The sequence below is a fragment of the Myxocyprinus asiaticus genome, chromosome 33, assembly GCF_019703515.2.
Source record: "Myxocyprinus asiaticus isolate MX2 ecotype Aquarium Trade chromosome 33, UBuf_Myxa_2, whole genome shotgun sequence".
NCBI classification, from domain to species: Eukaryota; Metazoa; Chordata; class Actinopteri; order Cypriniformes; family Catostomidae; genus Myxocyprinus; species Myxocyprinus asiaticus.
In genome coordinates this window covers 37,210,361-37,235,234 of record NC_059376.1, presented here as the reverse complement: position 1 = coordinate 37,235,234, position 24,874 = coordinate 37,210,361, and the positions used below count along the sequence as shown (strand labels likewise).

Below are 24,874 nucleotides of genomic sequence, written 5' to 3'. Positions count from 1 at the left end.
ATAGTTGCTGCAAGCCTCTTATAATCGACCAATTGGTGCGCGAGAAGGCGGGACTTACAAAGAGGGGTTAAAGCAATGCAAATATGCGGAGCAATGAAGTATTAGACCAGATGCACATCATAATGCAACTAAAGCCGAAGCCCGGACATTTTCGCAAATATAGAAATCCCGGCCGAAAAAGAGGACATGTCCGGGAAAAAGAGGACGTATGGTCACCCTAGGATAGCTGTGAACTTACGGAAGACATTTTAGATCATTTTGGACAACAAATCTACTTTTATTTTTTTTTATTATTATTATTTATTTATTTATTTATTTTTTTAGGTGAATTCACACAAAATATTTTCAAATATTTGAAATTAACAGCTAAATTTTTCGATAACATCAAATTACACTTAGTCTTTTTTCAAGATTCAAGTTCTGGTGATATGGAAATGACGCCATACAGCAGTGTGTCAATCAAAGCTGCAGTTTGAATTCAAAAGTAGGCGTGTGCGGAGGATTATGACATCAGCACCAGACAGATCACAGCGAGCGAACACGATGTTACAAAGTTTCAATGGCTTGTGATTTTGTGCGTCGATGCTGTGTCCGTTCCGCGCGAAACACAACAGGATAAACAGCTTTTTTTTTATTTCGGCAAATTCGTCCCTACGCACTGACCTTTTGGAGCTCGAATGCAAATATCGCTGAATGGAGTCACGGGTCGAATTCAGCCGCGAGGAGATAAACGGCACAATATGGGAAGTTCCTGAGAAGTACGTTTGCTTGAAGCAGATCGGAACAGGAGCGTATGGCTGTGTATGGTGAGTTCCTCAAATTGCTGTGTTCTCAACAGGTTGACACATGAAGCAGGACGCTGTGAATGCACACTTATCTTAAAATATCTCTGGATTTCTCCTCCATAGTCCTTGTGCTTTGTTAAATAAGTTGATTTGGGTGGTTGGCGATATAGAATTACACTTCTGTATGGGTTCAGTCTTAAAGGAATATCCAAGGTTTAATACAAGTTAAGTTCAAACGACAGCATTTATGGCTTAATGGTGATAACCAAAAAATTATCTTCGACTCGTCCCTCCTTTTCTTTTAAAAAAAATAAATAAATAAATCTGGCACTTACAATGGAAGTGAATAGGGCCCAATAGGTAAACGTTAAAATATTCACTGTTTCAAAAGTAGAGCCACCATACGTAAACAATATAAGTGTTAAAATGATTTTAGTGTGATAAAATCACTTATAACCCTTTTCTGTGTCAAGATTACATTTGACAACTTCGTTGCTATGGCGACGTAACGCGGTAAACCCCAATGCAACCATAAAAACACTGATTTAAACAAACAACATAACAGCTCAAATAATACACAAGTTTTAACAGAGGATTTATTGTAAGTGCTTTTATGAAATTATAAGATTTACATTTCTGTCTTTAAACCCTCCAAGAATTGGCCCCGTTTACTTCCATTGTAAGTGCCTTACTGTTACCTTGATTTTTGTTTTGTTTTTTAAAGACAGGAAAGAAGGGGCGGGTCAAAATATATATATATATATATATATATATATATATATATATATATATATATATATATATATATATATTTTTTTTTTTTTTTTTTTTTTTTTTTTTGTGGTAATCAACATTATGGCATAAATGCTGTCAATTGGGCTTAACTTGTTTGTTTTTGTCACAGTTTTGCATAGGGATGCACTGATAGGATTTTGTTTTCACAATTTTATTGTTATTAAATAATTTTGTGATTGTATAAGAAATAAGCTAAAAGTATATTTGTTGTCCAACTATATCTGATATATCTTCCATAACTTAAGAGCTATCCTTCAAACATGATTGTGCAATTGTGTACTGTTTGCGCCACTTGAGTTCTGATTTTGTAACATTATGTAGGTGACTGTTCAAACAGGGTAACGTTTCTGTCTCCTAGAGTGATTCTACAGAAGAATAAAACATAATATGTTTTTAATCAACATTAAGTGAACAATTTGGCTGATTAAGTTAACTGATAATTGTTTTTAATTTAGGAGAACCGCTGTGATGGCAAATATTAGAAATCTATGTTATTTGTGCTATTTTTAGACAAAAAAGTCATTCATACTAAGTGAAAACAGGCATCAAAACATTTTAATGTATAGAAGAGTTGAAAAGATTTTTTAAAAGATGGGTGTTATGTAGTTTGGAAATCTGGCACTGCAAAAAGATTATGCTGCTAAAACTGGAAAAACTGAAGTCTGAGCCAAGGACTTTTATGTTGTATGTTGTGACTTGTTGTATATGTCTAGGCAACTTTACTACTGGCATATTATTGACTGGGACAATCATGTTATTACAAGTCACAACAAGTAAAACAAGTCATCATGTTATGATCTATCCCAACCACTTTCACGTTTCCTTTTTAAGGGTTTGAAGCCACCTCCTCAACAGCACATCAATTATTGGTGAAAAAGGAAGGTGTGAAATCCACAAGATTTTGCAACTTAATTTTTGTGACAAAACTAAATGTGACAGTTATAGATCAACAAATTTGTTTGGTTTCTTTTTTAAATCTTGCTGATTCTATCAGTTTCACAGTCTATTACAATCGGTCATTGAACCTACAACCTCTGTGCATGATGTTCAGTTATGATTGTGATTATTCTGCCTATCTCAGCTCAGCCATCAACAGTCAAACCAAAGAGAAGGTGGCCATCAAGAAATTACACCGGCCTTTTCAGTCGGAGATCTTTGCCAAGAGAGCCTATCGAGAACTAAGTCTCCTCAAGCATATGAAGCATGAAAATGTAAGTGTAATCTATGCCTGAAATGCCTTGGAGTCATCTAGTCAAATAATGTTGCTTACATTGTTTTCATATGTTAATGTTATGACCATAAAGAAGATAGAATGGTTTTAGATTTCAGCTAAAGTCATATAAAGGCTTGAATCACACCATACTCATTGTTATCATTGAATATGGTGTGAGTATCAAGTGTTTTTCTTAGTCAACTGTGTTTGTGCACAGAACAGGATACTTGTTTTGCTTAGAGACACACTTCATGATTGATTACAGTGTTATAAATGGTACTTTTTTTAAAGGAATAGGTCACCCAAAATTGAAAATTCTCTCATCATTTACTCACCCTTGTGCCTTCCAAGATGTGTATGACTTTCTTTCTTCTGCTGAACACAAAGTTTTTTAGAAGAATATCTCAGCTCTGTAGGTCCATTCAATGCAAGTGAATGGTGGCCAGAACTTTGAAGCTCTGAGAACTTTGAGACTGCTGATGTCAAGATTTACATTGAAAAAACAGTTTTGTTTTGGTCTGTTCTCACTCAAAACCAATTGGTTCGCTTCAGTCATGGTTTATTTTTGCACACTTTATGTTTTGTTATGTGCTTTTTGGAGCTTCAAAGATTTGGTCACCATTCACTTGCATTGTATGGACCTGCAGAGCTGAAATATTCTTCTAAAAATATTCGGTTGTATTCTGCAGAAGAAAGAAAGTCTTACACATCTGAGATGGCATGAGGGTGAGAAAATTATAAGGGAATTTTAATTTTTGGGTGAACTATTACTTTAAGTACCTGCAGATTACAGTGAAAACAAGGCAGGCTTTTTCAGTCAGTCTGTCCATCTAGCATCATTATATTGCTTTGAAAAGACCATGTGACACACTACTTTTTGCCATGTCAATTTTGCAATCCAACCCAGGTGATTGGCCTGCTAGATGTCTTCACTCCTGCCTTGAGACTGGACAACTTCCAAGACTTGTGAGCTTTTTAATGAGTCCTATTTTTTTTTTTTTTTTTATAATTTTTTTTTTTTATGTACCTGATAACCATATGCCTGAACTTGTTTTTGAGAAAAAACAAAACAAAATGTAATTTCTTTTCGGCTTTTAGCTATCTGGTGATGCCATACATGTACATGGATCTCTCTAAAGTCAAGGGCCTCCTCTCAGAAGAACATGTGCAGTTCCTGGTCTATCAAATGCTGTGCGGACTAAAGGTCAAACCAAAATAATACCTCACAGAGAGAAGCAAAATACTGACACTGTGTCCTAACCATTCACGACACAACACAAGCCAAAAGTATTGTGTCTGTCCATACCAAAAGCAAAAATGCAATGTGATACGACACGACCACAGCATCAGAACATGTTTAATGTTTAAATGTTATTTGCAATGGGATTTTTGACCAGTGAGATTTCTATGTGAACAGGGCTACTATTACTGCATGATGGAACCGTAATAAAAGCCAAATGACTGACAAAATGTCCTGCCGTTTCAAATTTATCACGTCGCGCCTGGTTAGGACATAAAGCAAGGCATAAATTGTCCAAAGAAGCTTCATTTTAAAGTCAACATGAACTGAAAATTGACCCTTTTTACATTCTTAATACACATTCCTGGTCATATTGTGCATGATTTATCAGTGCAAAAATGTCTTCGTAATAACTTGCTCCACCTCTGAAATGACTTTAATTTCTAACAACATCACCAAGACCCCTTTAGTTTCAAGCAATGGGTGTTTCAAGAGAGAGTAGTCCTCCACTCTGCTGCAAAAACACATTCTGATCTGGTCTGATTCTGGAATAGAACACCCACTTTTAACAATACAATCAGTTACCGACGGATAAAATCAAGTCTCTACATTTTTTTCTCCTTCCTGTCTCACTTGGAAACACATCACATCATGGAAGTTTAATGGCTTTTTGAATGCAGGTTCATGTTGACTTCAATAAAAATATCCAGATATCTGGCATCTGCAAATCACATCTGCTGTTACTAGGTTAGAACAGAAGTTCCTATAAACCCTGCAATCTAGTTGTAGTCCAAGAAACCACACAAGCATGTTGATGGTTTGTGTTGAAGATTCAAACTGTCAATAGGAATTATTATTAGTGTAATCGTGCACTATAACAGCACTGTGAAGAGTTACAAGATACTGATTTGTGCAGTTTCTCTATCTCCCTCTGTTTGTCTCCACAGTACATTCATGGTGCTGGCATCATTCACAGGGTAAGTGAGACTGGCAATGAATAAACAGCATCTGTTAATAATGATGATCATTTCCACACAGAGTTGAATTGAAAACACATGGCATCTCTTGGGATCGCTGTAGCTCTTTGCAGGGAGACATCGCTGTGCTCCTTTGGGGAGTTTTCATCTCCATGAATTACATCTAGTTACAGTTAATTCACTAATATGTGTTGATCAGTGGCCTATCAACAGCGATTTACTATTGGGGCTTTTCCACTGCACGGTACAGCTCAACTCGACTCGACTCAACTCGACTGCTTGCTTTTTGGGGGTTTTCCACTGTGGATAGTACCTGGTACCTGATACTTTTTTTTAGTACCACCTCGGTCGAGGTTCCAAGCGAGCCGAGCCGATAATAAATGTGACGTCAAAACCCTGCAGATCACTGATTGGTCAGAGAGAATCGTCACTACCAGCGTCACTGGATTTGCGACACGGGACATCAACCCGCTAGTTTTAAAGTTAGCAACAGCAACAGCAATATCATTTGTTCACGCGACTTTCGAATTGTAAAAAGAAATGGCTGTGCGCAAAACCACACCGTGGTCAATAAACGAGGTGCAGGCATTCCTCTCGTTAGCGACGAACGAAACGACGCAAAATGAAAAAGTCGTTCAGGAAGTGTCTCAGATGTTGGCTGCACACGGCTACCACCGGACCTACCAACAGTGTAGGGAAAAGTAAAAAAAACCACAATAGCCGGAGTGGTTCAAACAGGAGAAAGTGAAAGTGGTTCGACCAAATGGACGCTATGGCAATAGACCGGCGAGCAATGGGAGGGAGAGTGCCCTGGACTCGGCGTTGTTGGAGTCCACGATGGAGGATGGTACGTTTTGTTACGTTAACTCTATATTCTGCTTGAAAGCTTCACTTTATTTAGTTGACCAGCTACTGGAAAGCTTGCTTCTAAAACAACCAGGCCAATTTAACTGTTACACTTGTGTAAAATCAACATGCAACAACTGATTTATGCAGCACAATGAGCTAGTAACTAACAGCTAGCGGTCGTGTTATTGTTTATGGTCAGTAATGTTTGTGTCGCATTTAAGATGATGTCACGGCAGTAGAGGCGGCGCAACTATGACGATCAGCCTATAATCCCACCCATGTTGAGGCGGCACTAAACTGCAGTAGAAAAGCAAGCTCAGAAAAGTAAAGCGAGCAGAGTCGAGTCGAGTCGAGTCGAACCATAACGTGCAGTGGAAAAGTGCCATAAGCTTCCGATCTGATAAGATGAGCAAGTGGTCATCCAGCTTTGGCATTTAATAGTAATAAATATGTAATGCACTAGGCCTGGGTGGCATGACTGTAAATATACAAATATTAGTAAAGATCATTGAATCAATTAGGTTACACCAACAAAATGAATTTTAAGAGTAAGGTCAAGTAAAAATAGCTAAAATTATAATTCTCTCATCATTTACTCACCTTTGTGTCATCTCAAACTTGTATGACTCTTTTTTCTGTGGAAAACAAAGATTTTTTTGATGGTGATATGATGTGTTTGTATCCATACAATGCAAGTCAATGGGGTTCAACACTTTCCATCTCCAAAAAGACATGCATAGAAGACATGGATTAAACCTCTCGAGTATAGATTACATTTTATGCTGCCTTAATGTCATTTTTTGAGCCTGAAAGTGTTGGACCCAATTGATTTGCATTGTATGGATATAAACACACCATATCTCCATCAAAAAAATTTCATTTGTGTTCTGAAGAAGAAAGTCATATGAGTTTGAGATGCCATAAAGGGTGAGTAAATGATAAGGAATTATCATTTTTGGAGAACTATTCCTTCAAGGTAACAACAACAAGGTTACCACTTGGTTACACATTGTACAGCATGTTCATGGTGCTTTTTTTTTCAAGGATAAAACTTTAGTCTACTCTAGAATTTTTCACAGATGGGCACTTCCTGTTGATTATAATGGAAGGGATTTAGTTTTCATGTGCCATTTGTGTCCATTCTAGATAGAGTAACTGTGGGTTGTTTATGGTTGCCAAGCAAAAGGCAAACTTTCCACATTAATACTGAATTCAACTAATGTGCAGTCACAGTTGCGCATATAACAGCTAATTTAAAATGGCTTTAAATGTGGCTCATTCGATCGAATATTTAAAGTTTTGCAGTTTTGAGCTTTTTGTTTTTAACTCAAGTTTTACATAATGTGAAGTATGGGCGGACGATATGACCAAAATCTTATATCACGATATGAGTAATTTTATACCACGATAACAATATATTGTATATCACAATATAGTGCATTTAAAAAAATAAGTTAAAAAAATAACCATATTGTAATGACTGTTTTCACTGTCTATTCTGTCAGTGAATTAAATAATTTTAAATATTTGCTTTTATATAATTTTCTCTTTATTTGGAGCTTGACAATAGTCGAAGTGCAAAAAACAAACAAACAACAACTTGGTTTTAAATCATTCTTACCATAATGCAAAATTTCACATTATGTCACATTTTTAGTCCCATATGTTGTTGACTAATATTATTATAAGTTTCTTCAAAAAACTCGAGATCTTTCCAAAGCAATGCAATGGTTCCCATGCGTCCTGGAAAACCTGGCATTTTGCAGTGCAGTTTTCCAGTCATGGAAAAGTCATGGAAAATAAGAAAAATACCTAAATGTCCTGAAAAATAATTATTTGTCCTGTAAAATATTTTAGTATAATAAAATGGTTTGACTATGTTGCTAGCAAGGTTTTCGTAACATGTACAAAAACATGGTAATGATCGGGACTCGGAATAGGAGTCAAATACACAAATTCATATTGTTTTGTCACTGCCGGCAGCTGCGCATTGTGAAATAACATCAGCGGGTAAGGGCGCTTACACCCTCGTGATTGATTACAGCAGCGTCCAATCGTGTGCTTGGCAGTCGCGGTCCAACCTAGGCAGATCGCTTGATTGGTTACAGCTACAGCCAATCGCGTGCTTAGCGCGTGCACAGTGAGAACTGGGCTGAGTTCGGAACGGCATATTACCCATACTACTCTTACTACTTCTGCCATATGTGTCTAAGGCAGAAATAGTATGAATAGTATGGTAGTATGCAATTCCGAACTCAGCCCCGGTGTCATGATCAACTGAGTCCGCTCGGTAAATCGAGTCCCCATGGGGGTAACTGTTTGTAATGTTTGTGCAATCATGTTATCGTGATAGCATGTCATTGAAGTGTAGGCTAGCTGAAAAACACAAACAATGACACATCTTTAATTTCACAATCTATAACATCAGTTATATATTATTTTGTGTAACATATGATTTAAAAGACATTTAATTTCGTATTTACATAGTTAAAACTGCATATACCATAAAGTGAATTTGTAAGATTTTTAATAAGGCACTGAATAGCGTACCCATAACTAGCTCTTTGAGCCAATGGAATCGCTATGATGTCATATGGGGACTCGATTTACTGGGCGGACTCAATTTATCATGACACCGGCATTTGTGAAACTTCTCATTCATAAACAAACGGAATGCCCTGGTACATGTACCGACAGACTGAATGAGAAGGGCATGTTGTTCATTTATTTCAGCATCGGCATGTGAGTCTACCTTGTTCATCACGGAGTGAAAAGGTCGGAAGAGCTATTAATGTGTAAAAGTGACTGTTTATACACATTGAGGGCCGTTCACATGACTCGCGTCAGCGCTGCCAAATACATTGAAGTCTATGAAGTGACACGTCAGCACAACCTCGGCTCCAACTTCACACCAAAGTGTTTTTCACACACATTTTTGCCTCACAAATGATGTCTTTGAGAGTACAAAGCTACAAGAAATATTTTAACACTCTCCAAATTTATGAAGAGATATTGAATGTCTAATAATTTATTTTAATTCATTATTACCTTATCGTTTCCGAGTATCATGAGACCCCAGTTATTGAACTACAGAAATTACATTTACAAAAAAAAAAAAAAAAAAACAAAACGCTAAGATCTAAACAAACGAGTCCTCTTTTTATTTTCTGCAATCAAAGCAATTGCCATTTTTTTGTCTTCCAAATAAATGTTTTCAATGTTCATTGTGCACGCCTCTTGCTTTCTTGCGTGGCAAGCTCGTAAATTCACCCCTCCGTGACGCTTTCTGCAGTGCTTGTTATGTGGAAGGACAAAGCGCCGCTTGACGCTGGTGTTGAACAGAGCGTTGACGCCTCGACTCAACTCATGTGAAATGAGCTTTACAATGACCAAAGGACATTATTGAAACTCAAAATAATAATAATTATTATTATTATTAGGCTATTATTGTTGTCTTTTCTGATAAAACACATGCTCAGCATTTTAAATGCTGTAGGAAAATGATACAGTAAATCTGCTTTGTTCTTATAATGCTTAAACATTCTACTGAAGTCTGTCATGCAAATTTTAATAAAGGAGAAGGTAAAGACGTAATTGGTACTCATTAGGGCTGCAGCTAACGATTATTTTGATAATCGATTAATCTAACAATTATTAGAACGATTATTTGGTGATTATTACAACGATTAATCATTAGCTGTTAACCGATTATTCAGCTTGTGCCCCGACTTAAAACGTTGTATTAATTGTGCTTACTAACAATAAAGAGGACAAAATCATCTTTTAAAAATACCTCTAAATGAAAAAATAAAGGGAAAAAAATACTTTTTATTAAGTTTAATTCAGTAAAGAAATTCACTGCATTTCTTATCTTATTCTTTCAATTAAAAATACATGTTTGTGGATCAGTGATTGTCTCACCTTTTTCGCCCCTCATAAGTTTGCATCCCTGTGAGTTATAAACTTTAGACAACGATGACAGTCAGACCACTGATTTTTTTTTAAATGAATTCACACTGGGTTGGTAGCACGGTGATTCGGCCTTAATACTTCGGGATGTGAATTCATTTTCAATCATTCAACGATTAGATTCAGCTTGTAACGTGGTAAACACGGAATCTAGTCATAAAAATGGCATTAGCAATAAAACGCAGAATGTCGTGGAATATGACATATTTGATTTTAATCAAATTAAAATTGTGATATGTCCTGGTGTGATAATTAAGCTAAAAAAGTCTCTGATATAATTGTGTGATGCGCGTTTCAAAATGAATGTGTAGAGTCGGCTGCTCATACACTGAAGACACCTCATCATGATCATCACGTGCACTCTTGTGTGTGTGAGATGACAGAGACAGAGAGCACTCTGAAGCACATACAGACTATGTATTTATTAAATTGAATCACAGCTTTATGGGGATTAATAATCACACTGGGCCATGGAGCAAACTGCTTATCTGGAGGTGAGCAACTACCATCAAAAACAAACAGAAACGGCAAAATAAAAGCTTGATTTAAATTGCCGCATGTGTTTTTGCTTAAATATTACACTTGTGGGGCGCATAAAATGTCCCGGAAAATTGTGCCTTGAAAAGAGTGGGAACCCTACATAGAGAATAGTATGTAATTAAAAAATAAAAAAAAGAATGCAATGAAAATAAACACCTTGCAGATAATATACAAAATTATGTAAACACTTCTTGTATAAAATAAATATCAAATAAATATAAACACTTCTTGCAAAAAAAATTATAGCCGAATTAATGCAGCGTGCATCTTTTGACTTTTATCATATTCTTTTGCGTGCTTTATTTTGAGGTAAAACAATTTCTTGAATTACGATAGATTCTCGTCGAGCGACACAGTTTGCATACTATATTTTCTGCTCTGTGTTGGGTTTTGTGAACCTACACCACAGATATCGCACCTGTTGTAATAACAAGCTACTCTTCGTTTTCTTGACTTGTTTGGGAGTTGTCCTGTCTGTGGAGATGTTTTTCTCAGGTTTTTTCCTGGGTCAAAAATGATTAAGTAGCGTATGTGTTCCCACTCTGAGCTCTCCTGTAAATATCAGGAATCCTGCTGGACTCACGCACACTTGCGTGGTCCAGAGATAGCACACACGACGCTCACGTGAAACACTAATGCTTGCGTCATATGAGAAGCATATTAAGCGCTTATGAAGCGCCGAACGCGAGATGAATGTAATTGAATTTGCTTGGGTGGCCAGCGAAAATGTTTTAAACTCTGTCAGTATTTCATAAATCTCTCACAGTCTCACGTGAAGCCCCGCCCACTGATAGATACGCACATGCCGCAGACATTGATATTTACATATCGCAATATACATGATATAGCAAAATCTCTATCAATTGACACTTTATATCGTCACCACGATATACTGCATATATCGTAATATCGCCCAGCCCTAATGTATAGCAGTTTTTGCATTAATGCCAGACTTATTCATTTGTTTTGAATTGTCTCCAAATAAAAAGAGAACATTATCAGATGAAGTATGTTTCTTTTGTAAACTATTGAAATCACTGTATTATTCAAAAGATAATTTAATATTATTATTTAAATATATATACATTTTTGGGAGGTTGAATATCCATAAAAAATAACTTTATTGTGATACTGTGACCCATACTCTTACCGTTGCTTAATGGTTTTGGTCACAACACACCCTACTAATTCACTTAAAAGTGCTTTCAGATTTGTAGGAACTGCCCTGCTTGAAATGTCATGTTGTTTGGTGGGGTATTTTCTGCACATGCTTAGAACTGTTCAAAGCTGCCCTGCTCACTTCGATTTTGAAAAGAACAACTTGCATTGCAGGACCTCAAACCAGGAAACCTGGCTGTGAACCAAGATTTCGAGCTGAAGGTTTGTGCCACCGTTCTTTCACCATAAAAGAATAAGCAGCTGAAGGTTGGCAGTAAACACGCTTACTTTGTTCTGGCTGCAGATTTTGGATTTTGGCTTGGCACGTCATGCAGAAGCTGAGATGACAGGTTACGTCGTGACGCGGTGGTACCGGGCCCCTGAGGTCATTCTAAACTGGATGCACTATACGCAGACAGGCAAGACATTCTTCTTTGTTTAGACTTCTACACACCTCTTAAACCTATGAGTCAAGAGCTGTTTTACTCAGGTCTTTTAGATTAAGATTAAGTCATCGTTTGTGCTATAGAGATTTACAGTAAAAATATGGTGATCATGTTTTAGGCTTTATGGGATGTAATTTTGATGCCTGTATATTTTACAGTTCACTACCGTTTATGTTATTACTGTAAATTATATAAAGATGATATGCTAACCTTTTGGAACTATAAAATTCTGCTTTTCACTTTAAAATGTATTGTTAATCACGGTAGAATATACATGTAAGAAATGAAGACTTAAAGTTCATAAAGAGTGGCCCTTCCAAGGACCAATATTTAATGCACATGTAGAGACAGTGCACAGTGTCACTCACACAAACACAAAACACCATCAGGGTAACACATGTGACACTAAATAATGCAATTAAAGGAATAGTTCACCCAAAAATTACAATTCTCTTATAATTTATTCCCCCTCATGGCATCTAAGATGTGTATGACTTTCTCTCTTCAACAGAACACACACACACACACACACAGAGACACAAAGTATTTCTATAAAGAATATCTCAGCTCTGTAGGTCCATTCAATGCAAGTGGACAGGCCTTTGAAGCTCCAAATAGCAGATCAGGTCAGCATAAACATTATCCATAAAGCTCTGGTGGTTAAATCAATGTCTTATGAAGTGATCCAATTGGTTTTGGGTGAGAACAGACCAATATATAACTCCATTTTCACTGTACATCTTGGCAGCAGTCTCCTTGGCGATTATGATTTCAAGCTCGATTACACTTCCTATAGCACCATCCAGCGCTCTGTGCATGCGTTAAACACTAGGACTTGTAATCGAGCTGGAAATCATAATTGTGCCCAGAGACTGCAATGGCAAGATGTACAGTGAAAAAGGAGTTATATTTTGGTCTGTTCTCACCCAAAATCAACCGGATTGCTTCAGAAGACATTGATTAAACCATTCAAGTCAATTCAATGTTATAAAGCACATTTAAAAACAACAAAAGTTTAACCAAAGTGCTGTACAATTAAATATAAAAATGTAAGAGAGTACACAAATATATAAAAAATAATCAAACAATACTTAAACAAACTTAACACCAATAAACAACATGTAACCTTGATCTTAAATAGTATCAAAAGCTACAGAGTAAATATAGGTTTTAAGAGAAGATTTAAAAATGGCTAAAGATGGGGTGGACCTTATGTGTAAAGGGAGACTGTTCCAGAGTTTGAGGGCGACAACAGAGAAGGCTCGATCATTGGAGTCTTAAGGATTACTTTATGTGCTTTTTGGAGATTCAAAGTTCTGGCCACCTTTCACTTACATTGTATGGACCTACAGAGCTGAAATATTCTTCTAAAAATCTTAATTTGTGTTCAGCAGAAGACAGAAAGTCATACACATCTGGGATGACATGAGGGTGAGTAAATGAGTAAATTTTCATTTTGGGGTGAACTATCCCTTTAACATTAACTAAACTACATAAAATACAGTATAAAAAATAAAAAAAACAATGTACATAACTGATTTTATAAAATAAGAAGAAACATAAATATTCCCTTAAAATATAATGAAATGTGATGGGTCACACAGGGACTTCTAGGTTCGGCCGATTATTGTTTCACCGTAATTTATCAGTAGTTTACAATAAAAACAACCTGTATTTGCTTGTTAAACATAATACAAATTTTTTACATTAATTATATGGTAAAAACATAATTTTTACATCTAAAAAAACAATATTTTTTACAATATTTTACTGTTACCCGTTAACCAATAAACATTGTTTTGAATGTAGCATTTTTATATTTTTTTACTGTTAAAATGACAAAATTCCACAAATGCAGTATTGATACTTCATACTGCCTAATAGTTTCGATTATTGGTTCTTTTAACAGAAAAGGTTTCTCAATTTGTTGATTATCAATTGCAACCTTATGTAAAAAGTCTTCCATCATTTATAAAAGACACTACTGATTTTTTGACTAAAATACAATCGGTACATTTAGAAGCAAAAGATTGGCTGGGAACGTTGGATGTCTCCTCATTATATACGTCCATTCCCCATAAAGAAGGTTTGGAATCAGTTGAATTCTTTATGACATCTGAAAACTCTGATAGATCAGTAGAGTTCATTACAGAACTAACCAAGTTTGTTTTGATGAAGAATTATTTTCTATTTGAAAACGATTTTTATATACAAATACATGGAACCACCATGGGAACACTGTTAGCTCCAAATTATGCCAATCTTTTTATGGGGAAATTTGAGTCGAATTATGTTCAAAACAATAATCCCTTCATAGAAAATATAAAATTATGGATGAGGTACATTGATGATTGCTTCATAATTTGGACAGGGATAGAGAAGACACTATTTGAATTTGTAGATTTCTTAAATTCAAGTCTGGAATCTATTTCGTTTTCTATGGAAAGGGATCAAAATATGATCGTTTCCTTGATGTTATTAGTTTTAAAGCAGAATAACACATTAAATACCACGGTTTTTCGGAAGCCTACGGACAGAAACACAATATTGTCAGTTGACAGTTATCACCCTCTCTCGTTAAAAAAAGATTTACCGTTTAGCTAATTCCACCGGTTACGTCGAATCTGTGATTCAGAAGAAGATTGAAGAACAGTCCCACTGGTGTTTAATCAGTTTAAATCAAGGGGATATCCACACGATTGGCTTCAATCAGCATAAAATAAGGTAAAAGCGTTGGAAAGGCAACAATTACTAAATCAGAATTATAAAAGAAAGAGTAAATCATTTTCTGTTAATTATGTACTAACAATAAATCTTCTCAGGAAATTAAAAATATTCAAAAATATTGGTGCATTCTTTCCACAGACCCTTTGTTACAGAAATTTTTAAACATCCTCCCTTATTCATTCACAAACAATCCCATAATTTAGCAAATAAATTGGTAAAATTTGATGCAGTTACAGAAAAGAAACATGCATTCATAAAGGGTTGTTATCCAAGCAAGAACTGTGCAGCTTGCTCCTCCATAATAAGAACCAATCAATTCACAGATGTACATACGGGAAAAATCTTTTATATTAACTCATTGATCACGTTCTACATCGCATGTGATTTATATGTTAAAATGCCCCTGTCCATTAATCTATGTTGGGAAGACATCAAGATCTTTAAAGTGAACATAAATCAGCTATTAGAAGACCACACCAATCTCTAGACGTTTTCATGATGGTAATCATGATATAAAACAGTTAACCTGTATAGGAATTGAAAAGGTAGACTGTTTCAGAAGAGGTGGGAATGTGGAGAAAAAACTTCTACAACAGGAAGCTTATTGGATGTATTGTTTGAAGTCCATGTCTCCATTGGGCCTTAATGAGGATTTCGATCTCTCCTGTTACCTCTAAGCATCCCTAAATAGTCTCTCACCAATACTCTGTAGAATAGAAATCATTATTGTACTGTTATTTTGTATTTCACTTTGCCATTGATACATTTTTTTCACTTGACTATAGGTGGTGATATTGATTTATGAACGGCATTTGTTGCTTGATGTGTCAGATCGCCATTTATTTTCATCAAATATGTGTTGATGTATTCATGATTTTATAGTGGATCATATACTGTGATGGGGTGAATTGAATGTTTGCATCTTATATGATTGTATTAATATGTACTCAGTCTTATCTGGTGAACTCTTTATGTGATTCTTGGTGGTGATATGGACCTATGAAAGGTCCTTCGGATGAGATGTTAAACCGAGGTCCCGACTCTCTGTGGTCATTAAAAATCCCAGGACACTTCTCGAAAAGAGTAGGGGTGTAACCCTGGTGTCCTGGCCAAATTCCCCCCATTGGCCCTTATCAATCATGGCTTCCTAATAATCCCCATCCATTAATTGGCTCTATCACTCCACTCTCTCCTCTCCACCAATAGCTGGTGTGTGGTGAGTGTACTGGCGCTCTATGGCTGCCGTCGCATCATCCAGGTGGATGCTGCACACTGGTGGTGGTTGTGGAGAGTCCTCTGTTCACTGAGTAAAGCGCTTTGAGTGTAGTGTCAGAAAAGCGCTATATAAATGTAACGTTCATTCATTCATTCATTCATTCACTAGTTGCTTAACATATTGGATCACTTCACACATGCACAAAGATGTCTGGTCTAATTAACAAGCTTGTTAAGTAATTAAGGAGAGAATCATGTTCATTGAGTGTTCCAATTACCTGTAATTAGAAGGTGATGCCCACACCAGGGAAACCATCAGACTTAATTAAAAAAAACTCAGTCGTGCTGAGTGACTCCAGCTAGGTCTCCTAAGCAACCAAATTGGCCCGGTTGCTAGGGAGGGTAGAGTCACATGGGGTAACCTCCTTTCGGTCGCTATAATGTGGTTCGTTCTCGGTGGGGCGCATGGTGAGTTGAGCGTGGATGCCGCGGTGGATGGCGTGAAGCCTCCACATGCGCTATGTGTCTGTGGCAACGCGCTCAACAATCCACGTGATAAGATGCATGGGTTGACGGTCTCAGACGCGGAGGCAGCTGGGATTCGTCCTCCGCCACCCAGATTGAGGCGAATCACTACATGACCACGAGGACTTAAAAGCGCATTGGGAATTGGGCATTTCAAATTGGGTGAAAAAAAAAAAACTCAGTTGTATAACAAAACTATATACTGAAGAAGGTCGTGAGGCCGAAACATCTGTGTTCTCCTGTACTGTGAGATATGAATAAAATATAAAAATTGAGAAAAAGGAGTGTGGATCATCTTGCTGTTGAGACTGTTAAAATGACAGAACTTTTTACAGTGTAGAAATACTAATGACATTGTGTAGGCACTTCAGTTAGCATACAGTTCACAAACTGCCAGTTTAATAAAAAAATACAATTTAAATATCTTTTTTATAATATAACATCTGGTAAAAACCTGGAGCATTAAATAAGACACAAAATAATCAAATAGGTTTAAGTGGCCAAAATAATATTTCATGTACTTTTGGTTGGACGTTTTAGCAAATGCTTTGCTCCTCTTCTTTTAGATAGATATCAGTCTTTAATTGCCAGTTAGACTGAATGTACTTTGATTTTTATTACCAAGATCAATATTAGATTACTGTGTTAAGTAGTTATGGGTGAATCTATTGCATGCCAAATGGTTTTGTATTGTTTTAATGGCCATCGCTTGTAACAATGATGATTGTAGTTCAGTATTTATTACAATTGTTCCCTTTTCCCCATTTCTAGTGGATATCTGGTCTGTTGGCTGCATCATGGGTGAAATGTTCAATGGAAAAACACTCTTTAAAGGCAAAGACTGTATCCTTCAGCATTCACCTTGCCTGATTTATTCAGTAGTGTACATTTACATTTACATTTGGCAGATGCTTTTGTCCAAAGCGACTTACAAAAGAGGAATACATTATAAGCGAATCATCTTAAGGAGACAGTGGTACGACAAGTGCTGTATTACAAAGTTTCACTAGCATCAGAATAGTAGTATTTAAGACAGATTAAAGTGTTACCAAACATCACATTCCTGAGAGTTAAATTCAGAGAAAGTATCCTCAAAATAATTTTAAACGTACAGTGCATTGATTGTAGTGATTGACAAAGTTACACTGTATTTTAGTTGATTGCAAGTCACAATCACAAATGACTGGAAAAGTTATGGAAATTCATTGGTCAAAAACATGAGAACCCTGTTACTCCGAATCATATGCAATGCGTTGTTTTTAACTTTTGATATTCAGACATGGATCAGTTGACTCAGATAATGAAAGTAACAGGGACACCTGGTCCAGAATTCATTGAGAAACTAGAAAGCCCAGAGGTAGGACTTTTTCAGTGCAACCAGAGATACTTAAGCACCTTATCTTTATTATGTGGTATGTGTGGTAAATCAGAATCCTGATTAAATCTGAATTTGAGCTCTGATTTAACTTGAATGAATTGCTAAAACCATAGCAATACAAAATAAGATGGAAAAAATATCTGGCCTTGTGTTCAATCACTTGAATTATTGACATCTTGCTGTTGCCAGTGTGCTAATTTGTCAGCTCTGATCTTGATTAATTTCAATACCTTGCTGTTTTTTAATTACTGTTAAATAGGCAAAAAGCTACATCAGATCTCAGCCCCACTACCCACACAAAGATTTTTCTGCATTGTTTCCCAGAGCCAGTAAAAAAGGTTAGTAATACCCTAATGAAAAATTACTCCTGTCATGTTGTGACACATTTCTTGGGTTGCAAGTGTTTTTATTGTAAAACGTATGATTTAGTTTGACAGCATAATTTCCGCTTGTCAACGTGGTGTCATTATTTCTGACAAAATTGACAAGATGCTGGGCAAATGCAACAGGAATTTAAGCTAGTTTTTACATTTTACTCAAAACTGCAGGCAGAATGTGACCATCACCAGTAGAGATTGCTACATATATTTTGTATTGTTGCACAGTGGCGGAAACTTCTATATAAGTTATATCGCAGCGTGGAATTTAATAGACATCCAAAAAAAAAAAAAGTATTAAAATGTCTCCCAAACATGTAAGGGTGAATCTCATGAAAACTGTCAAGAAATGCCGGGGTCACATTTCAACTCAAAATCACATATTCTCATTACTGGGGAAAAAATAATAATAATGATTTATTATTTAGATTGTATAGTACATTTGTAAAGTACAGTTGTTAGTATACAACATTGCAGGATTAGTTGTACTGAATTTGATTTATGCTGATTTTAATTAAACAAATTGTATCAGGACAGGATGATTTTTATTGCTGTACTGTATTACTGTAATGAGAGCAGGAATTTTGTTTTATTTTTATTTTTTTGGCATTACATAAATGAGAATTTGGGGTAAATGTACTTAAAGGAATAGTTTGCCCAAAAATTAAAATTCTCTCATGATTTACTCACCCTTATTCCATCCCAGATGTATTTGACTGTCTTTCGTCTGCTGAACTCAAATGAAGATTTTTAGAAGAATTTCTCAGATCTTTTGGTCCATACAAGTAAATGGGTGCCAATATTTTTAAGCTCCAAAAACCACATAAGTCAGCATAAAAGAAATCCATAAGACTCCAGTGGCTAAATCAATGTCTTCAGAAGTGATATGATAGGTGAGAAAAAGATCAATATTTAAGTCCTTTTTTACTATAAATTATCCTCCCTGCTCAGTCAATCTCCAATTTAACTTTCCCTTTCACATTCTTCTTGTGTTTTTGGTGATTCGCATTCTTCATGCATACCCCCTACTGGGCAGGGAGAAGAATTTCTAGCAAAAAAGGACTTATATATTTTATATATGATGTTACTTCTGAAGATATGGATTAAAACACTGGAGTTGTATGGATTACTTTTATGATGCCTTTTTGTGCTTTTTGGAGTGTCAACATTTTGGCACCCATTCACTTGCATTGTATGGACCTACAGAGCTGAAATATTCTTCTAAAAATTATAATTTGCGTTCTGCAGAAGAAAGAAAGTCATGCTTATTTGGGATGGCATGAGGGTGAGTAAATGATTAGAATTTTCATTTTGGGGTGAACTATCCCTTTTAATTGTCATAGAAATAATGTCACAATGCAAAAAATACAGTATATGGTATGTCACAGTTCACTCTCTGCGTGAACCAAGGAAGAGAGGTCAGGACTCAAATGCAGGATGATGGGTGTTTATTAAACAACTAAAGTATTACAGAAAAGGAAACAGAAAACCAAAACCTCCACAAGGAGAGAAACACAGTCCAGGGTGTCTAAATATAGACAGGCTGGGCTGGAGCAAAACCAGATTTAAAACTGGAGACTCTTCTGACAGGACAAGGAAACAAGATGAACTGGCACCGGACAGAGCACACGAGGAGAATAAAATAGGGAGAGAAATCAAACAGGTTAATAAGGAGAGCAGGTGCAACAAATGAACTAATAATAATAAGCAGACAAGGAAGCGGGTATGATGCAAGACAGAGAGACATGTGGTAATACGGAAACAAAACAAAGCCACGTGCTCTTATAGACACAAACACACAAATGACATGAGCGCATATCGCCAGAAACTAAAAGGCAACATGCGCTCATGCCAAATGTCAGACAAGACAAGAGAATGCACAGCAACGCCAACAAAGCGATGCCATGCATTCCCACACTAGACAAAGCCCGAGCATTCACCGCAAAGCAAATAACACACGATGCACGCAACAGGCGACAAAACAAGAACATCGGTCAAAAAATGTTTACAAAACAGGCACTGTTTGCAGACATCGCTCGACGCGATCATTTACGCCGAAATCACCGGGGAAAGATAGTGCGCAGTGCTGACAGAGCCGCAGATGAGCTGAAACTGCACACACTCCCTTTCGTTTTTAAGCAGGCACTCAGTGCTGCTAATTCAGACAGGCATAAAACAATAATTAAAGCGACTGGGGTGTTCATTGCCAACAATATGTTTCCCTACTCTGCTGACGAAGATGTGTGATTTCCTCGCAAGATTAAAACACTTGAGCCACGTCACAGCATCCCTCGTATCCATTTTAATAGCAAAGTTCCTTCTGTAGTGATGTACAGCTTCTGAATATTGAATATATGTGCAGTAGAGTTTGAAATGCATTTTATGTCGATGCATGTAAAGTCATAGTGCAGGTATTAAGTTAAAATGTTGATTTAGTAATTAACAAAAAAAAAAAAAAAACAACTTTTCTCTAAAGACCCTAACGAAAATTAACCATGGTTTTACTATAGTAATATTGTAGTAACCATGACTGCTGTCAACATGATTTTCTTTGCATGGTTTTCATACAATTAACCGTGGTTTTACAACAGTAATACTGTAGTTTCCATATAGTAACCATGATTATATATTGTAAACATGACAGTAACCATGTTGATTTTGTGGTTACTGTTTTTATTACAAATACTATAGTTAAACTATGGTTACTGTAAAACAATTATTTTTATTAAGGACAAACCTGTTTAGGTGTTTGTTACCAAATAGACAGTATATATATATATATATATATATATATATATATAAAATATCATTTTATAAAAAATAAAAAAACTTTTTTACTTTGGGGTGAAATTTGACTGACACTTCTGAATATTTGTATTAAATTATTATTTAAGGTTGTTGTTATTATTATTGATTATTATTATTATTATTTTAAGGTTAGTTAAGGCTGTAACAAAATGTAAAAAAAAAAAAAAAAAAAACACATTCCTTTATGTCTGAAGTTACTCTGTAGCATTTCTTGTGGTTTTAGCCTATTTTGCATTATTTTATTTTGATTCAAAACTTCGGAAATGCAATCTATAATTCCTGCAACAACCATTCTGTACAGCAAATAACAATTAAAAACATTTTCACATATTTTTATAGAGAGTCCACTTAAATAATTTACCTCTAATTCTGAAGCAATTCTTTCTGGATTGTACATTAACCAACCTTAATAAAAGACCAAAATTACTCTATATTGTAAAACCTTAACTCAGCTTGCCCCATACTAATACAATAATGCCATGTAATAATGCACGTATCATCAGCTGTTGCTAATCTAATGTTGTTGCTCTGTGTACGGCACACCTGTGTCCTCCCTCATTACCACTGCACTGGTAACTAACCCCAGCGGTAGAGCTGCTTGAGAAGATGTTGGTGTTAGATGCTGATGCTCGACTCACTGCTAGTGGTGCATTGGCACACAGTTTTTTTGATGGCCTGAGGGACCCAGAAGACTGGACAGAGCCGATGGCATATGATGACAGCTATGACAATTCCACATTGCCCTTAGAAGAATGGAAACGTGAGCTGATATTTTCTGAAAATTATGTAGCTCTTTAGTTTGTTGTCCTTAAACTTGGAAGAGAATTAACATTTTCGATCTATGGGTTGTTGAATGTTGAATTTCTCACATGAATTTTGAAACCGATGTGTATTTAAACATTTTTGCTAATAAGTTTGTACATAAGGACTGGTTGTCTGATTGACCACGCACGTAAAGTCATATTCTTGTGGTAGATGCAGTCCTTATTTAACATACATTTTTACAACACACAGCAATTTAAAAAAATAATGTATGAAGTATGATTTTGTGTACTTAATGTCCAACAAAAAAGAGTGCTTCAAAAGTGGGGTATAAAGTTACGACTTTGTGTAATGTATGTTGTAGGACCTTATGTTTACCACAGACTTTATTTTACTAATACATTGATAACTGCTGTTTTTAAAATCCATTAGAAACCCATGGTGAATTAGCCCTCTGGATTGGCCTACATATTTGCATCTTTATGATTATTATGGCTGCTGTACTTCATATGTACATACAGTATATTGAATGTGTATTTTATTATTATGTAATGTTACCATTTTCTTCACAGGTTTGTCATTTAAAGAAGTGAGGACCTTTGTTCCGTTCCCAAGAAGAGACTCAAAGAGAAGAAACACACTCACCATGTCTAAGTGATAATGTGCTCGACATTAATGGCGCACTGTATTACAATGGCACAATTAGGCTTTCAGTCTCTGCCTTGGAACAGTTTAGAATGTATATGCATTTCTAAAAACTTGATATAAATTGCAGTATTTTGTAAATGTGGTATTTCTGGGCCTCTGGTGAATGTGAACATTTTATTTTGATATAGTGGTAACTGTCCTTCATTTATTGCCAATGTGCATATCACCTCAAAGGAGTTGATTACCGCAAAATGAAAATTTTCTCATCAATTACTCACCCTCATGCCATCCCAGATGTGTATGACTTTTTTTTTCTTCTGCTAAACACAAAGATTTTTAAAAGAATATCTCAGCTCTGTAGGTCCATACAATGCAAGTTAACAGGGTCCAAAACTTTGAAGTAAAAAAAGCATATAAAGGCAGCATAAAAGTAACCCATACAACTCCAGTGGTTAAATCAGTGTCTTCAGTGAAGCAATATGATAGGTGTGGGTGAGAAACGGATCAGTATTTGTTAAAAGTCCTTTTTTACTATAAATTCTGCTGCCTGCCCAGTAGGTGGAAGAATTCTTAGGAGAAAAAAAGGACTTAAATATTGATCTGTTTCTCACCCACACATGTCATATCACTTTTGAAGACATGGATTTAACCACTGTAGTTGTACAGATTACTTTTACGCTGACTTTATGTGCTTTTTTGAGCTTTAAATGAGAGGGATGACGTAAGCTCGTTGGTAAGGTCACGCGTCATGTGGAGTCAGGAAGCACGTCATAGTTTACAAGAGAAACTTGTGCCATTTACAAACCAAAACCATCCAAAACATTTTCAAAACAATATAAAATAAGATACAAATAATTTCCAAATAATAAACACTTCCTGACTCCTCCACGTGATGCTTGGTATATAAGTATATAAGTATTGTTTTGTTTCTAAAAATAATCAATCGTTTGCATTCAGAAGAACTTTATTTGTCGACTGGTGTCGTATGGATTATTTTGATGCACCCTAAATATGCATTTTGGACTGTCAAAAAATGGAGGACATTCACTTGCATTGTTTAGAGGAGGAGGCCTGAAATGAAATCCTAAAAGTCTTAAATTCTGTTTTGATGAACAAAGAAACTCAGATACATCTTGGATGGCCTGAGGGTAAGTAAATTATCAGCAAATTTTCATTTTTTGGTGAACTATTCCTTTAAGTATTATGTAAGGTTAAAATAAATGCTCTATACATTATCATGTACTTTAGTGTTATGGGTCATAAAAGTAAAAAAAAAAAAAAAAACATATTTGACATTTAGGATACATAAATATATATAGACCTAATGTAGATAGTATACAGTATTAAGAACTGCAAAAACAATGCATTGTTAAATATTACTGTGGTGACTAGTTGACTGAATCTTTTTAACACTGCAATCACTGTTTTAGACTTCAGTCAAACACTCAAAGAAAGCTTTAGTATTGTGAGGTGTTTACTTGATTAAGGCTCAGTTGGCTACCATCAAAACCTTTGAAAGGTGTGACAGGATGTTTTGATTGGAGGAAAATGTAAATGAGGTGATGAAATGGGAGAACTGAGGGCACATGAGGGGTTTAGTAGCACAACGGTGTGAAATGTAGAGGCTCAATCAGTCCTTTGGGTTTCTAAGGAGCCTGATTTTATCTATGTTGTTGCAAAATATGGGATCGTTTTTAACTGACATAAAAGCCTATGACTTCTGTGCCACTGTCTTACTTATTTTTTGTCATTTTATTGTTCTATTTGAAGAATGTAACGTGGGGGGGGGGGGGGTATTGGGTGAGTATCGGGGCATGCTTCCCTGTGAATTGTTTTTTTTTTTTTTTATGAAATTCATAGCATCTAAAATGTCACTCCTTAATTTCCTTCTGCTTCTCTCTCTCTCTCTATCTCTCTCTATCTATATATCTATCTATCTGAGTTAGTACAGACATTGGGAAATAATGCAAGCTTATCCTTAGGTTACAATTATAACAGGAGTGCATCATTAATATTTATAGTATAGGCCAAAACCCTGTCAGTCATCAGCATACCTTGTACTACATTAAGAGCCCCAAGCATTTATGATAAAAAGATATCTGAAATACCTGCCTCTCTGCTTTCCTCAACCAGAAAACAACAACTGATCATTTCTATAAACTCCGACAGCACAGCTTTCGAACAGTGCTGCCAAGCAGCCATCTAGCGAATCTCCGCTCTCTTTCTAACAAAACGGACAAATTATTTCTCCCCACCCGCAAAAATAAGGACTTTGCAAATTCTACTGCATTGTGCTTCACGGAAACCTGGCTGAGAGAAGCCATTCCGGACAGCGCATTACATTTGCCAGGCTTCCAGCTGTTCGGAGCGGATTGCACCGCGGAGTTAACGGGGAAAACGAGAGGCGGTGGAATATGTTTTTACGTCAACAAATTTTGGTGTACAGATGTAACAATGCTGAA

General features: G+C 36.0%; 1 protein-coding gene across 1 annotated transcript; it reads left to right on the top strand.

Moving 5' to 3' along the window:
* The first annotated feature begins 348 nt into the window (after positions 1 to 348).
* On the top strand, positions 349 to 24,137 carry LOC127423933 (mitogen-activated protein kinase 13-like). Its single transcript, XM_051668644.1, has 12 exons — positions 349 to 806; positions 2,662 to 2,791; positions 3,701 to 3,759; positions 3,892 to 3,997; positions 4,981 to 5,010; positions 11,701 to 11,748; positions 11,831 to 11,945; positions 17,211 to 17,282; positions 17,717 to 17,796; positions 18,077 to 18,155; positions 21,589 to 21,762; positions 22,337 to 24,137. The coding sequence occupies exons 1-12, from the start codon at positions 694 to 696 to the stop codon at positions 22,420 to 22,422; spliced, it is 1,092 nt and encodes a 363-aa protein (XP_051524604.1). The 5' UTR covers positions 349 to 693; the 3' UTR covers positions 22,423 to 24,137.
* Positions 24,138 to 24,874: the final 737 nt, after the last annotated feature.